Source organism: Peromyscus leucopus, chromosome 10 (genome assembly GCF_004664715.2).
Source record: "Peromyscus leucopus breed LL Stock chromosome 10, UCI_PerLeu_2.1, whole genome shotgun sequence".
Taxonomy (NCBI): domain Eukaryota; kingdom Metazoa; phylum Chordata; class Mammalia; order Rodentia; family Cricetidae; genus Peromyscus; species Peromyscus leucopus.
Genome location: NC_051071.1, coordinates 639,542 through 655,909, shown reverse-complemented (window position 1 = coordinate 655,909; position 16,368 = coordinate 639,542). Strand labels below are relative to the sequence as shown.

At 57.0% G+C, this 16,368-nt stretch overlaps 1 protein-coding gene across 2 annotated transcripts in view; it reads left to right on the top strand.

The window, feature by feature from the left end:
• Positions 1-505: 505 nt before the first annotated feature.
• The window catches only part of Htra3 (HtrA serine peptidase 3), a 29,665-nt gene continuing 13,802 nt past the window's right edge, over positions 506-16,368 (top strand). Inside the window, exons 1-4 of one of the 2 annotated variants that reach the window (XM_028882292.1) lie at positions 506-1,329; positions 10,637-10,736; positions 13,645-13,867; positions 16,107-16,301. In XM_028882292.1, coding sequence (XP_028738125.1) covers positions 927-1,329; positions 10,637-10,736; positions 13,645-13,867; positions 16,107-16,301 — 921 coding nt within the window. In that variant the 5' untranslated portion in view covers positions 506-926. The remainder of the gene's footprint in view (positions 1,330-10,636; positions 10,737-13,644; positions 13,868-16,106; positions 16,302-16,368) is intronic. The other variant, XM_028882293.2, reaches the window with a different exon arrangement.

The following is a 16,368-nucleotide window of genomic DNA, read 5'->3' as shown; positions in this document are numbered from 1 at the left end:
GTACACCCTGCTGCCTGGCCTGGGTCTGAAGGAGCTTTTGGTGAATGCACAAGGAGGCACCTTCAGATGTGAGCTGAGGCAGGGTGAGCTGAGGCAGGGTGAGCTGAGGCAGGGTGAGCTGAGGCAGGGTGAGCTGAGGCAGGGTGAGCTGAGGCAGGGTGAGCTGAGGCAGGGTGTGAGCTGAGGCGGGGTGAGCTGAGGCAGGGTGAGCTTCCTGCTCCTGCCCTGCCTGGTATTTTGGCACTTCCAACAGCCCTGAGGTGGGAGGTGCTCAGTCCTCCTTGTCTGAGAAGAAACTGAGGCGCACCAGGCAGCAACCAGAGTTCTAGATCAGGGGGAGCACAGAATAGACCCCTAATAGAAGGCAGATGGGCCCCCTCCCTAGCTGGGGATACACCCTCCAGCTGAAGATGGGAGGAGGGGGGCACCCAGCTGCTTCCTAAGCATCTACCTCCAATGTCCCCAGAGAGAGTGATGAGGAGCAGGAGGGTCTGGGTTTGGGGCCTTCCTCTATGGAGGAAAGCTAGGGACAGATTTTTGGTCTTGTTATGTTTCTGGGGTTGTGGTCAGGTCCTTGGCTAGGACTGGGATACTCCGTGGCAGCTCCTTCTCCCCAGGCCTTCACCATGGGCTCGCAGACCTGTCACCCAAAGTGCACCCCCCACCAGGCCGGGGGAGCAGGAGGCGCCGGGTGGGTCCCCACCAGCCGGGGCGGGGTCCCGTGGGGCTGGGGCGGGGCTGACGGCGGGCAGGGCCGCCCCTTCCAGCGAGGGCGGGCGGCCTTGGCCATTAAAAGCCTGCGGACGGTCAGCAAAGGAGAGGCCCGGGTCAGTCCCCACACCTTGTCTTTGCGCTCCCAGCCAGAGTGCGCCTGAGCCGCCCGGGCCTCGGTGTTCCCGCGGGTCTCGCGCCGCCGCCTCTTTACGATGCAGGCGCGCGCGCTGCTTCCCGCCGCGCTGGCCGCGCTGGCCACGCTGGCTGTGTTGGCGCTGGCCCGGGAACCCCCGACGGCGCCTTGCCCTGCGCGCTGCGACGTGTCGCGCTGCCCGAGCCCGCGCTGCCCCGGGGGCTATGTGCCCGACCTCTGCAACTGTTGCCTGGTGTGCGCTGCCAGCGAGGGCGAGCCCTGCGGTAGCCCCCTGGACTCGCCGTGCGGCGACAGCCTGGAGTGCGTGCGCGGTGTGTGCCGCTGCCGTTGGACCCACGCAGTGTGTGGCACGGACGGGCACACCTATGCCGACGTGTGCGCGCTGCAGGCCGCCAGCCGCCGTGCCCTGCAGATCTCCGGGACGCCGGTGCGCCAGCTGCAGAAGGGCGCCTGCCCCTCGGGTAAGCTCCGCCAGGAATCCAAAGGCTTATTCTGGGGAAACTGAGGCCCAAGGGGATGCCGCCCGCTCACGGAGTGCCACTGGGCAGCCTTTTAGGAGCAGTTCAGACAGTCCTCTAGCCTTCTAGATGGAGAAACTGAGTCCCAAGAGTTCATTGCTGTCCCCAAAGCCACAGAACAAGTTAGAATTGAGACCTAGTGTGGCAGCTTTGCAGTGTCTGGTGGGCTGTGGGTCTCTGACCCAGCCACTCTTCTGTTTCTTATAGTCCTCTAGTGGTTTAGAAGGGAACGATTGGCAAGTGGCATGCAGTCTTTTCTGGTCTCTGTCTTCAATTTCTCTTTGGGTTTTCTTTTCTTCTGTCTGTAGCTTTCTTTCTTTTCTTTTCTTCTGTCTGTAGCTAGCTAGGTGGTCTTTGGGAGGCAAAATGGGGCTACAGCCAGTGTGTAAGCCACAGCTCAAAGGCTCAGGGGGAGACTCCTAAGACGGCCTCCCCTGGTTGGCAGGTGGCGCTTGGTCACTTCTGACCTTGCAATGGAACCCTGTACATCCAAGAAAAAAAAAACTTTGTCAATCTGCTTCTTGTCTGGGGCATTGTTTAGGATACCAAGCTTTGCCCTTGGCGTGATGGGGACTCAGTGGTTGATCCTCAATGCAGCTCAGCACAGCCCCTGTGCGTCCTTAGCCTGAGGTCAGACGGGCTCTGCTGGGCACTCAGAGGACACCTGGGAACCAGGCAGGAGGTCATCTAGGCCACCTTTTGGAGAATAAGGCTGAGTTTTCTCTGTGCTGTGTGGAAGGCATCCTGGAAAGACGCACTGGCCTGAATAGACTCTTGTGGGCTTGACTGTGTGTACTGGACACACTGGAAAGTGTAGGTAGCTCAGCACTGGGTAGGGATGGGACTTGGTGGCTGTAAGCATAGTGCCAGAGGCTGGCTTTGCCCTGTCAGACAGAACTGTTGCCTTCTGAACACTCAAGTCCTGTGTCCCCAAAAGGTTGGGGAGCTGAACATTCTCCTGGAGAGAAGGTATAGAAGGCTGAAGGAGCTCTAGACAGCCAGAGGCCAGAGAAAGAGCGGCAGGCACGGCTCTTTCCCGGTGAACACCTGCCTTCCTCTCAGGCTGGGTGGCCACAGGTGCCCAGGCTGGAAAGTGCCATCCATGTAGGATTCTGTGGACCACATGAGTAAGCCATTTCAGGAGAGTTGGGAGGAGGACATCCTTATCTGTGTTATGGGAGACTAAGCAGGTTATAACAAACAAACATTCATGTCTCATAGGCTGGGACCTGGAAGCCCGTGGTTGAGACCCAGCCCTGATCCCCCAAGGGGAGGCTACTAGGCGCTCACATGCCATGGTGGGGCAGAAGGCAAGCACGTGACATGGGTGAGAGACCCAAGGGGGTGTGGTACCGCTTACAAAGGCCTTAGTCCCCACTCATAAGTGGAAGGTCTTATAGGGTCTGCACCTACATTTTGGAGGGGCTGTATGTTGGTATGGGTAGGGTCATAGGTCACATGAGGGACAGCAGCCCGGTGCTTGCTCTCTTTGGGCAGTGTAATACATTCCATGGACACCCAGGGTGTGCTGGGTGCTGGTTCTGTGTGCCCATCTTGGGCCTTGCTGTCTGAGGTGCAGAGGGTTCGGGGTGGCCAGGCACGGGCTCTCCTCTGCTCTTCTGCTTGCTACCATCTTGGTTGTATTTGGTGTACCCTTCCCCTGGTCTCCCATGTGGCTGATACTGTTAGCATCAGGCTCTGGGCAGAGATGGGCAGGGACGGAGGTGGACTTTCTTCTTCGCAGACTGAGCCATTTGTGAAAATCCTCTCTGTGCCTGGCTGTCCCTTGATTGGTAACAGTGTGTGGCATGAAGCAGACCCTGTTAGTGCCCTTGAGACTTCTAGACCCTGGAGGGCACAGAGCAAGGAGAGAGGAGGAAGTCAGCCTGAGGATTAGGCAGGTACCCATCACTAAGCACGGCAGAAGTGGCTGAGAGTCTGTGGGTGTTGGCGGGATGGCAGGCTTCCTAGACCTACTGTCCTTAGTTACATCGCTCCATTGTATTCTGGGTACTCAATCATAAACGGTCTGATGGCAGGCCTGGGAGAGACCCGTGCAGGGAAGATTTAGTCCCAGCGCAGTGCACACTGGGGCCCAGGGTTACTTCCTGTGCTGGGCACACTGTTGCTGCTGTGCAGTGAGGCCCCTAAGAGAGGTGCTGAGTTGGGACAGTGAATGGAGCTCCCTAGCAAAGATGGGGAGGGTGGAGAGGCCTGGGCGGAGCAGAGACCAAGATCTGGTCTAACGCACTGGCCACCGTCAAAGCTCAAGGTGCCCATGAGCTGGCAGGAATTGAAGCCAGGGAAGGAGGGCACATTACCGGGGATGTTAACAAGCCAGGCTCTACCACCCATCCTCAAAGGGCCAACTAAAGCAACGTGGCCACATTGGGAAGAGGAGCAAAGAGGTCCAGTGACATCTCCCCAAGTCCATCTAGGGGTCCTGACATGAGATTTAGGTTTAAATAGAGGAACAGAAGTATATACAAACCAAGCATCTCCCACCCATCCTTGACCCATCAGTCTCCACTCCGGTCTCTCCTGCAAGGTGGCCTGATGCATCCCTCTCACTGGCTGCAGCCTTCTCCTCCCAGAGTGAGATTCCTGGGGGAATTTCAGTTTCTCAGGGTCCACTGTCTCAGTAGTCTGGTGGTCAGAGGGGATGGTTACAGCTAGACAGGGCCAGTGACCTTAAGCCTGACACTTGTCCGTCGCGCACTTTGACCTGGGTGGTCCAGGTTGCTGCATACTCCATGGACATGATTCACAGAAGCACCCTGTGCTTGTCTGCCGCTGCTGCTTCTCTGCGGCTGTCTCCGGCTGCTCAGAAGTTTCACACACCAGTGGGAGTGCCAGGCTCACTCCATGCAGATGGAGACTGGCCGAGGCAGCCTGGCTGTCTCTAACTGGTCCTCCCAGCTCAGCTGACAGCACCGCCCCGGGACATTGATGTCTCAGCCTCCGTCCGCCACTGCACCTGTCATCGCCTCCTGTTCGCCGTGAGTGCGGTCACTAACCAGCCTGACCACAAACCACAACGCCCAGATGCTCTGGGCTCATGAATGTCTCGGGGGCGGGGAGAGCTGGTGAGCCCCACTTGAGGGTGATGTCTGAGAGGGGGGCTCCTGTGGCATGGGGGTCTCAGAACAGATTGGGTAGCAGAGGGAGACCAAGTCACCATTGACTTCTGCTGGCTTCTACCTTCCTTATCGTCCTGTATCATTTTACCTGGCAGCCAGGTGTTCCTGGTCAGTCTGTCCTGCATGTTACTAACAAGACCCCCTCCAAGTCACCCCCCACACTTACCTGGACTCTCAGGCCCTGTGTCTACCACCACACACACACACACACACACACACACACACACACACACAGACACACACAGACACACACACATATACACACACACACACCTCCATTGCCATCGTCTGCGACCTTCTCACCCTCTGGCCACTTTACTGTTTTCCCTCCCCACCTCCGCCCCTGCTACCTCAGGGCCTTTGCACATGTTCTGCCCACCACCCACAGTTCCCGCTCTCATCCTCACCTAGCAGGGTTCCTCTTCTGGGCTTAGATGTCCATTGACCTGTCTTCTCTCTCCTGCTTGCTCACTCTGGGCCTCATGGCAGCGGTGGGTCCAGCACCTGGTTGCACACAGTAGCTGATGTTATTATATGAATATCTGGGCCCACGGGTCCCTGTAGCTCTCCTGGTCCCTATTAGATGGTTCCGGTGGGAATGACGGAAAACGTTGGGTCCCACCTGCATGTTAGAAAAGCGTTCTCAAGGGAAGGGTCCCTTTGCTAGGATGACCTGCACTCGGGGGTCTGCTTGCAGGTTTCCCAGAGTCCCTGTCCCACAGCCCCTCTGTGACAGTAGACATCTACTTATTTCTGGAACTCGCAACTGGGGGGGGGGGGCTTTGGGGCAGTTCCCACACAGATTTAACAGGCAGCTTTTAATGTGCAAGGAGGCCCTGCTGGCCTCTCCCAGCCTGTTATTTAAGAGCTTTGGGTGGCTTTTGTGTTCACTCTTCTTAGAAGCTTCTAGGGGCTCAGAGTTCAGCATCTGAGACTAACCAGGAAGAAGATGCATTCTCTATCTGCCCCACTGCCTGCTGGGACAGCAGAACTGGACAGTGGTCTGGCTGTGGGTGAGGACTGGCAGGGTTCCAGGGGCTTCATACATGTATTTCATAGTGGGTAAGATTGTGTGTCATGGCCGGGGACAAGGAGGAGCTCCATGACCTGTGAGTCCAGAAGCACTGTCAAACCTGGATCCCTTTCTTCATCTACCTCCAGGGCATGCAGAGGTGGCCATGCAGAGGAGCTGTGTGGGGATCATGCTGCCTCGACAGAGTGGCACTCACCATGCTGGTCTGCCTGCTGACCCTTGTGCCCTACACCACCAAAAGTCTGTGTGTGCTCACTGGCCTATAGGATCTCTGGACACAGTGAGGCAGGTGGCCTCCCTGGCCTTCACTGTAGGCCTGAGACCTGTGCAGATGGCACAGCAGGCTGGGTAGATGGCACATCTACAACCTGCTGCCTTGCGGGAGGTGGCTACCAGAACTCCTAGGGTCAGCTGTCCGGACTCCTGCCATAACCTCTGAAGCCTTGAGCTCATCGTGGGGGATAATGCTGGGGTACAAGGACAGGTTCTGATGCTGTATAGTGTGCCACCCTAGGGCTCTCGGAGTAAGGGAGAGCTTGCCCCAAGTCATGGTCCTCCTGACTCCCTATTGTTGATCTGACATACCGTGGTCCTTGAGCCCCATGAGGAGGTGGCCACCCTGGAGGACACTGTGAGGAGGTAACTAAGTTACGAGAAACAGAATGCAGTCACAAGCCCCTCTTCTTGGGGCTGTGGAAGCGTGGCCGGGCACGTGTGCCTCAACTACACGACAGGCCTGGGGCACCACACGCTGTGCCTGTATATCTGTGGTACCAGCACAACCCTCCAGTAGAGACCCCAGGAACTAACTCTCCAGGCCCTGTCTACTCCATAGCCTCAGCTCCTGTCCCAGCTCCAGTCCCAGGCTCCTGCTCACAGTGTCACACAGCCCCTTCGCCAAGTGTGCCGATCTCCCATTCCTCAAGGCCCAGGCCAACAGGGCACCAACCCTCAGGTCCCCCTTGTACCCTCACAGAGAGTCTCTCTAGAGCACTGTTTCTCAACCTTCCTCATGCTTTAATACAGTTCCTCACGTTGTGGTGACCCCCATCCGTATTATTTCATTGCTACTCCAGAACTGTAATTTTGCTACTATGATGCATCGTAATGTAAATGTCCGATATGCGATCCAAGGGGGTCACGACCTACAGTGTCCTCAGTGCATGGGTACCCGGGCTGTACTGGCCCTGGAAGTAAGCAGCAAGAGTGGAACACACAGCCCCAACAGCTTCAGCCCTGCTGCCGCAGCTTTCCTGTGTGTCCTCCTCCTAAATGCTTGTCTGTCCCTAAGTGACCCATGTCCCCCTGGCCACAAACATCAAGATCCCTCTGTGGTTCCCAGGGAGTCCTGCTGCTGTCTGCGGCCCTCAGACCCAGGTCCTGCCTGGGGAACGGAAGATGGGGAGAGCCGCTATCCAGCGTGGGGCACACAGACCACACACCACCTCTCCCTCGCAGCCACAGCCCAGGGTACCAGCCCAGGTGCAAGGTATCAAGCACAGCACACCGGGCACTAGGGCACCAGGCCCAGAGTCGGCCTCCCTGAGCTCTCCAAGGCTGATACAGTGGCTGGTTTATAGGTTGGGAAACAAGGCTTAGAGAGATCAGGTGGCCTGCCCGAGGCACACAGCCAGATCCCTAAACCTAGGTACATCCCAGCTCTGTGCTGTGACTTGGGAGGGTGTAACAGCTGGTTAGCTTCCAGGAGAGCCCAGCCTTGACCTGTCTCTGGCTTGGGGCCAGCCCTGCGGCAGCGGCGCCTCTGGCTGTGAAATTCCAGGCTCTGCTGGCTCAGCCAACCTCTGGAGGTTGGCTGTGAGGCTAGGCTCCGTGCAGAGATCCCCAGCTCTCCTTATGGAATGCCCTTCCACCTGTGACTGGGTGGGGAGGGGCAGTAAAACCGGTGAGTGTGGGGTGCTCAATGCTGCATTCAGTCATCCGGCACCAACTGCACAGCAAACATGTGCTATGACTGGATTTATTTGCCATCCCCCCCATTAGGCCTCACACCACACCAAGCCTGCATATTCATAACCTCAACTGTCTGGTGACCCAGGGAGGGATGTCACTGCTGTCCCCCGTAAGAGAACTGAGGCACAGTGGACTCGGGAGACTTGTGGGGCCTTTCTGTTAAGAAGTGGCAGAGTTGGGGGACACCGTTGAAGAGCCAGATATGGGGATCAGAACCAGGCTCCTTTACCTGCCGGACTGTGTGCTGGCTTTGGGCTAACGCACACAGTCATGCATGTTGCACACTGTCCAACTCCGGGGAATGTGGGTACGGATACGGACCCCTGTTAATAATGCCGATGGAACCGTGTACAGCCCCTGTGACGGTGTAGGGTGTCCCCGTGGTGTGTCGTGGTCATTCTCTTTCCCATTCTGTGCTTTCGGTTCTTCATCTCTCCCATGGCGTTATGACTGTGCACAGTTCACACACCGTCCTGCTTGAGGGTCACCCACTGTCACTTAGGCAGGCATGTTGGAGATGGAGCCCCGAGGCCAGCTTCCCTCCGAGGGTTACTTCTGACAGCCCTTCCTCTCCTAGGAGCCCCCAGACACCTGGCCCTGAGGGCTGTGTTCTGTGTCCGGCTTGGGAACAAAACTTCCGGGCCTTCAGATTCTGTTTATTTTTGAAAAACAACAGAAAGTCAAATTAAAAAAATAAAAAAGAGCCAGCAGCTGAGTGTGCTGAGACTACGGCCTTCAGAACTTGGCTCGGCTGGGCATGGGGGTGGGGCTGTTAAGAAACCCCAAATAAACAGAGCTGTTTCCTGGCCCAGCCAAGCCAGTTCATGTGGGAAGGCTGTGGTGGGGGCTTGCGGCCCTCTGTGTGACTCATGGTGACTCATCTGAGAGTGGGGCCCGATTAAAGGGCCATGCCTGGCGGGCTGCAGGGTTCCCCGACCTGGCGCAGGGCTAGGCCTTCCATTCGAAGATGGCATTCATACTCAACCTCAGTTTTCTGGGCTGTAAAATGGGCCATGGGGTGGGGGTGGGGTCTAAGCTGGTGTCTGGGCTGAGCAAGTTCTGGCTTGGCCTCCTCCTCCCTCCTTCCAGGAGGGCTATCACCTCTGGGCTGTGGGGTGAGCCAAACCGGTCTCTGTGCTGGAGCGCTAGTGCTGGGGAATGGGGACCATGTATAGTAGTATCTCTTTGGTTGCTCTGAGGTCCTGAGCATGAAAGCAGATTGTGCTGTCCTGGGCCCTTGCTCCAGGCCTTGCCTTCTCCCCAGTTACCTACCATGCAGAATCCTAGCTGACAAGGTCCTTCCGAAGGTCAGGTCCTCACTCTGGAATAACAAGTGGCCTAGGAGCTTGGAGCAGCGCCGTGGTGGGTCTGCTCACTGACTTGAACCTCCAGGTCAGCTCCCAACAGCCTGGGGACACAGGGACTGGGAGGCCTTGGCTCCTGCCTCAGTTCTACCACTATCCATACTGGGCCTGGCAGGCCAGGTGGGCAGAGCCAGGGGAGGGGTCTGTCGGTCCTGGAAGTGCCGAGCCCCAGGATGAACTGGGCAGTGAGGCAGACAGGGTGATTTGTTCTCCATGCTGTCTGTGAGAAGGGCAGTATTCCTTCCTCCTCAGTCAAAGGCGCACTGGGCCCAGGTCTCAACCCACTTAGACAACTTCTCTGACCACTTCCTGCCAGTCGGGGGCAGCAGGTGGCTTTGCCCATACAGGAGTCCAGGAGCCCTCTGCATGTCCCATCTCACCCCAGGTTCCATCTGTCCCACCCCTGTTCACACGTCTCCATCCTTGCTGTCCCTCATTGCCGATGGATGCCAGGGCTGGGTTTGCGAAGGCTGTGGGTGGGTGTGACTGGGTAAACTGCACAGGAGGCCTGGCTAGGAATTGTTTTCTAAGCCTCCATTCTCCATCTTTACATTTGAGGCTCCATCCCCTCCCCCCGCCCCCTGCCCCCACTCTGGGAGTCAGGGACATTGACGGCTGTATGTGGGGACAGTGTTGGCCCACAATTTTTTCAGAGTGCAGGCTGTGGTCTTTACCCCTCTCATGGCTGCTGCTGTGGACATGTTATTTTCCATCCTGTTTGATGGTGTGGAAAACCAGGTTTATGAGGTGGAAGCTCAGCCCCAGAGAGCCATGCAGGGCCCTTTCACATCACCAGGTACCAGGGTGAGTGGTGGCTTCCTGGGAAAGGGAATGTCACCATTTACATTCTCATCAGTTCACCCAGGCCCCATGAGAGGTCACCTTCCGTCCCACTTGTCAGATGGGAAAGTCAAGGCCCAGAGAGGGTAAGTGACTTGCCGCAGGTCCACAGCTGGAAGACAGCGGGTCCAGCTGAGCCCAGCTGTGTGCAGCTCCCAGGCCTGTGCTCATTTCGGAGCCCACGGACCCCTCAGAAGCAGTTCCAAGGAGCATGGTGTCTAGAGGTCTCGGTACGGTCTTGTGCCACCCGCACGCCTCAGGCCTGTGGTCCCGGCAGGCCACAACCCCGTTGCTGATGGCGGCAGGAATCTGAGCCAGTGATTAAGGTTTTGGAGAGGTTTGTGAGCTGCCTGGCAAGTAGGCCTGGGCTATGGCCAACTCAGTCAAAGGCGGGGTGCTCTGTCCACCCAGGAATCTACAGCCTGGCCAATGAGGAAGGGCCTCACAGAGGCCAGATGGGGGTGGCTCAGGGACTTTTTCACTGTGCCCTTAACTATCAGTACGCTGGTCCTCAGGCAGAGACAGGCAAATGGTTCGCTCTCCAACACATTTCTTTACATGGGAGCAGGCAGGAACCTAGGGGCGCTGGTCCTTGGCATCAGTCCTGTGCTTCCTGGAGCTAAGATCCAAACCTCTCTATGACTCCTTCTCAGCCCCCAAGAGTCCAGTGGGGAAAATGTGCTCAACTCCCAAAAGTCCTAGTTAACCATTCTCCAGGGCAGGGACCACTACCTCAGACGGCTGGGCATCCCTGCACTTTTGGGGAATGGGTTTCAGAGCATGTTGACACGGGCTTTGAGTCCAGGGAGGGGTCTGCAGCAGGACCTCTACCACCCTGGGCCTAGGGGCTGCTGGGAGCCAGCAGGTCTCACTGACACCCTTGGTCCTTGCTGCCAGCGCAGGTCTCCACCAGCTGACCAGCCCGCGGTACAAGTTCAACTTCATCGCTGATGTGGTGGAGAAGATCGCACCAGCTGTGGTCCACATAGAGCTCTTCCTGAGGTGCGTGGGGGCCCCCCCGAGCTGCTCCTCAGCTTTCTCATTCCCAGCTTCCCTGCTGCCTGCCTGCTGCCACTAAAACGAGACCTGATTCCAGCAGCTGGAGGCATAGCATAGGTGGGGTGGGATGAGTAGCAGCTACTGAAACTTGATGTACCTGGGGGACGAAGGTCAGCCTAAAGTGAGTACCTAGGAGTCTAGGAGATATAGAGAAACAGGGGACAGTCCCACTGAGGTGCCAGCTCAACAGGACAAGTGTTCTGAATCAGGCGCGAGGGAGGGTGTGCGAACTCGTAGCTAGACGCGGAGGGGAGGGAGGACTGAGTGGAGGTGGGTGGACAGGGAAGCAGGTTTGTCTATGGGAGAGGAAGCCCACTGTGCGATGTGTGGTCTAGCTTCCTGGCAGGATCCCTCTTTACAGACAGGGGAGGAGCCTCCCCCCTTCCTCCCACACCCAGTATTCTCTCCCAGAGATGTCTGTGCTGGATGAGGAGGCCCTGCCTTCCAGACACAGCAGCCAAGGTCCCATCACTCACATCCGGTCCTGAGGTCTCAATTTAGACCCCCTAGAGAGAAGCCGGTTGTGGCAGGAACCTCAGGACTCTAGACACAACAATCTCCACCCTTCTCGCGCTGGAGCTGAGTGGAGGGAGCCGGCTGGAATGGTGGAGCCAGACAGGAGCCCACCTGATAGGGATCAGGGAAGCTGGTGACCAGCTTATTAGTCTGACTCTGGTGTGGAGCTGCCTGGTTACTGATGTCAATCACCATCCCCTCCCTCTGTGCTCCATGGCCAGGGAAGTGTCAGGCTACTCAACCTCCTGCCCACTAACAGTGGCAAGAGCCTCACAGGCAAGGTGTGTGTGTGTGGGGTAGGTAGGGGGGTATATGGCCAGGGAGGGGGATGAACAGTACTCATCCAGGGTCTAGTCTGAGCTCTGGACCATGTTGGCTCTGAGACTGTTTTCTTAAGCCATCCTGGGGCTTTTGGAAAAGAGAGCCAGATGGCGACTCAGGCCCCGTGGGACTGTGGGACCCTTCTGCCTGCCAGGTCCCTGCTATGATTGACAACTTGTAGACCTATGCCTCCCAAGACCTTTACACACACACACACACACACACACACACACACACACACACACACACACACTCACCACATCACATCCCACTTGGAGATCCCCCTGCCATATCCGATTTTCCCCTGGGGTAAAATCTGAGACACATCATTGAGGAAATTACAAATGGGTGCACTAAGAGGCTGTCTCAACTGAAGGGGGCTGAGGAGGGACTGTGTATGTTGAGAGGGCCTGGGGCATAAACCCTGAGCTGGTTAATCACAGGCTAAGGCAGTAGTGATGTCTGGCTCGTGGAGCCAAAGCCTCATGGGTGAGTAAGGCCCTGGTAGGGCAGACATCACAGAGCCTTTTAGCCATAACCCTTGACCTGTGGGATGTAGGTGCAGGGCTCTCTCGGACCCCGTCTGCAGTCTTGAGAAGAGCTGGGTTTAGCCACCCTGCGGTGCTTCTCAGAGAGCTATGGATGGTAGATGGAGACAGACTCTGCCCTAAGCAGCTTGGCATGGTGGGAACCCTGCTCTGCTCTGCCCCCTGCCTGACCCTAGCAAGTAGTACCACATCTCTGGGCCTCAGTCTCCCAGAGAGCTTTGCACAGCAGGTTACCCAGGACTAAGTCACAGAGCCCCGCAGACTGGAGGATTAAACAATGGGACGTGTTGCCTCCCCACTCTGGAGGTTGAGGTCCAAGATCAGATGTCTGCAGGGCATCGCACTCGGATCCTGGGCCAGCTTACAACTTCCAGTGCCCTCGGGTTGGCGTACCTCCTCCTCACCCGTCTCCCATGTCCCCCTTAAGCCTCTTCCAGCTTCCTGGCTTCTCAAGGTACTGATGCTTGAACATAGGGCCCCGACTCCATCGAAACGTCACAGCCCCGTCACATCTGCAGAGACCCACTTCCAGATGAGGTCACACCCACGGAGCCGTGGTCAGGACTTGATCACATCTGTTTGGGGAACACTGACCCACAAGTCTCCCATGAACTTTGAGTGAACTTGTCCCTGGCTTCAGGAAGCACTTAGGATGTTTGTTGCCTTCCCTGCTCTGGCCAGGCTGAGATGACTTTTTTTTTTTTTTTTTGGTTTTTTAAGACAGGGTTTCTCTGTGCACTTTTGGTGCCTGTCCTAGATCTTGCTCTATAGACCAGGCTATCCTCGAACTCACAGAGACCTGCCTGGCTCTGCCTCCCTAGTGCTGGGATTAAAACCGTGCGCCACTGCCGCCCGGCTGAGGTGACATTTTGCAAAGACTGTCACGCGCTCCAGAGTGCTAGACACTTGGGCTCCTTCATCCACTTAGGCTCCTCAGGGCCTGTGTACTTTTGTGTGTCACCCTGAGGAAGGTCCCAAGCTGCACCAACCTTCTGCCCCCTCCCATCCTGAAAGTAGGGTCAAGACTCCTTAAGCAGACAGCCCATTTCCCAGATGGGAAGACAGAGGCTCAGAGGGTTTACAGAGCCTGCCTGAGGGCAGCTAGGTCACAGGTGAGGTTGGACTGGCAGTTGGAGTCTCAGCTGGTTGTCTCCAGGGTCCTGCTGGCGGGCATTGGTGCCCCTGCGGGCTGGTGCACGCTAACATGTCAACAGGCGCTGTGAACATATCAGTACAGCAAACTGCAGATCTGAGATGACGGTCACATCTTCACAGCCATGAACTTCATCCAGCCTCAGTGTTGCCAAGGCCCCGCCCACAGTGACAGCCTCAGTTCAAAGCCAAGTTGTGGAGGGAGTGGTTCCCCCAAGCCTGTTCTTTCACCTCGCGTGATTCTGCACCCACCACCATGCTGACTCCCCCAGGCCGAGGCCTTGCTCTGAATGTTCCCCTGCTTCCCTGTGCAGACACCCTCTGTTTGGCCGGAACGTGCCGCTGTCCAGTGGTTCGGGCTTCATCATGTCAGAGGCCGGTTTGATTGTCACCAATGCCCACGTGGTCTCCAGCTCCAGCACCGCCTCAGGCCGGCAGCAGCTGAAGGTGCAGCTGCAGAATGGGGATGCCTATGAGGCCACCATCCAGGACATTGACAAGAAGTCCGATATCGCCACTATCGTAATCCACCCCAAGGTGAGCGGATGGGGTGCCTCCGCCTGCACAGCAGTGTCCTTCCCAGGCTGCACAGCAGTGTCTTCCCCAGCCCCCACAGCAGTGCCCTCCCAGCCCACACAGCAGTGCCCTCCCCAGCCTATCCCAGCAATGCCCTCCCCAGCCCGCACAGCAGTGCCCTCCCCAGCCTGTCCCAGCAGTGCCCTCCCCAGCCTGTCCCAGCAGTGCCCTCCCCAGTCCGCACATCTGCACTAGCTCAGCCTTCCCAGAGGATAGCAGCGCTCTGAGTCCCAGAGCCACTGGCCACATCAGACCTGGAGCCTCTGAATTGCCCTTGCCCAAGGTGCCAACACCAGAAATAAGCAGGACACAGGAGGGAGGAGGACAGCATCTCACACCTCCCCACCTCTTTATTGTCCTAGCCGGGCCCACATCTGGGGTTCCCTGTCCTTGGGGGCTGACAGACCAGGGAAGTCGGGCTCCACTTTCTACCTCTGTGCCCACACCTACTCTGGCTACCACATGACCCTTTATGGTCCCCAGCAGCTTCTAGAAGCCCAGGTGGTGTTCTTCCTGTTTGTAGCACAGGCCAGGGCGGGAGAACCCTCATCACCTAGACTCTTACAGGGAGAAACGGAGCCTTGGGAAGATTAGAATTCTCATCACTTGGAATCTGAGAGGAAATCAAAGCTCAGAAAGGTTAGATCACACACCTAAGATCACAGCTAACAGTGCCAGGGCTAATCTAGATGCAAACCATCCTCAAACTGGTTTGTATTGTACCCAGCAGTACCATTGCATGGCTCTGGGATGGCCGTGGGGGTTTTCTGCATCCCCTGCACCCACCATCAAACATGTCACTGTGCCTTCAGTCAGGCTCAGGCACCCACTTTCCTCTAGATGTCTGTGAGGCAGCTGGTGTGGCTATGTGGAGCCTAGCTTCCTCCCGGATGCAGGTTCTCAGTGTCCATGGTGACCGGTGTTGGCAGAGTTCACTGTCAAGGTGGAGGATCCATAATGGCCAACCCTGATACAGACCCTCTGTAGGCCTGAGTCCTGTCATGGGCCGAGTCTGGGTGCATTGCTTCTTCATGGTAGCACAGAAACTGAGGGTGGGGGGTGGGGGGGGACAGACTGAAGGGCTGAAGCGACAAGAACTCTTCACACTGTGGAGGCCCAGCGTCTCTGTGGCCAGCATGCAGCTCTGCTGTGCTCAGAGTCTCCAGGCTAGGCGAGGCTGTATGCTCAACCATGGGCAGCTGCAGGAAGCTCTTCCCCAGCTCCCCTGGTGTTAAGAGCACAAATGATTGCTGTAGAGATAGACCAAGAACATTGCCCTGGGGTGACAGACAGAGCATGTCTGGCTTTCACTGGTAGCAGAAGTATGGTGCGTGTGCCTCAACACCACACACACACACACACACACACACACACACACACACACACACACACACCGGAGCCTCTGAAGCTCAGAACCTGTGCCCTGCGGCTCCCCAAACCAGATATTCATATACACCTGCTCTCTCAGACCACAGCAGCCACAGGGATGGATAACTGAGTTCACAGACAGATGGGCTCCGCTAGCCCTGTGCTAAAGAGTGTTTAGGTCCTTAGTGTGCTGAGATGGCAGGGCAGAGTGTTCCCTTCCCTGGCTTCAGTTCCCTTGTGTGTCTATATTGAGATATCAAAGATTCCAAACTAGGTTTCCCAGGCCCTTGTTAGGGCTCCAGGGAGCTACACATCCCACCATGGGGTGCCTCTGTGGGGTGCAGCACACCAAGCCTGGGGGCACTGGGTAGCTTTCAGTTGACCTGCAGAGCAAACTGTCGCCACTAAATCTCAGGCTTAGCTGGGCAGTAACGCACGCCTTTAATCTTAACACTTGGGAGACAGAAGCAGCTGGATCTCTGTGAGTTTGAGGCCAGCCTGGTCTACATAGTGAGTTCTAGGTCAGTCAGATGCATAGAAAGATCTTGTCTCATAAAACAAACAAAATCCAAACAAACCCCTGGGCTCAAGGATGTCAGAGACCTGGCCCCGGCCTGGATGCTCTGTGTACCTCCCTGTGGCAGACATTTATGGCCTTGGTTCTGTGGGCTCCAACCCCAGTCTCGGCCAGCTGCTGGCCTGCCTTCAGGTCACATTGGCGACTTGCCCCAGCCTGGTCTCTGGGCTGTGAATAGCCTCCTTCCTCTCCAGAGACCAGTCTGTCAGGATCCCTCTCTGTGGTCTGAGCCGCTGTCCCCTCGTCTCCTTCCAGAAAAAGCTTCCTGTGTTGCTTCTGGGTCACTCAGCGGACCTGCGGCCCGGCGAGTTTGTGGTGGCCATTGGCAGCCCCTTTGCCCTGCAGAACACTGTGACGACGGGCATTGTCAGCACTGCCCAGCGGGATGGCAAGGAGCTGGGCCTCCGGGACTCAGACATGGACTATATCCAGACAGATGCCATCATCAATGTGAGTCCTGTGGGCAAGGCTGACCTCAGTGACCTCCGACCAGCTTGTTCCCTGTCCCATCAAACAG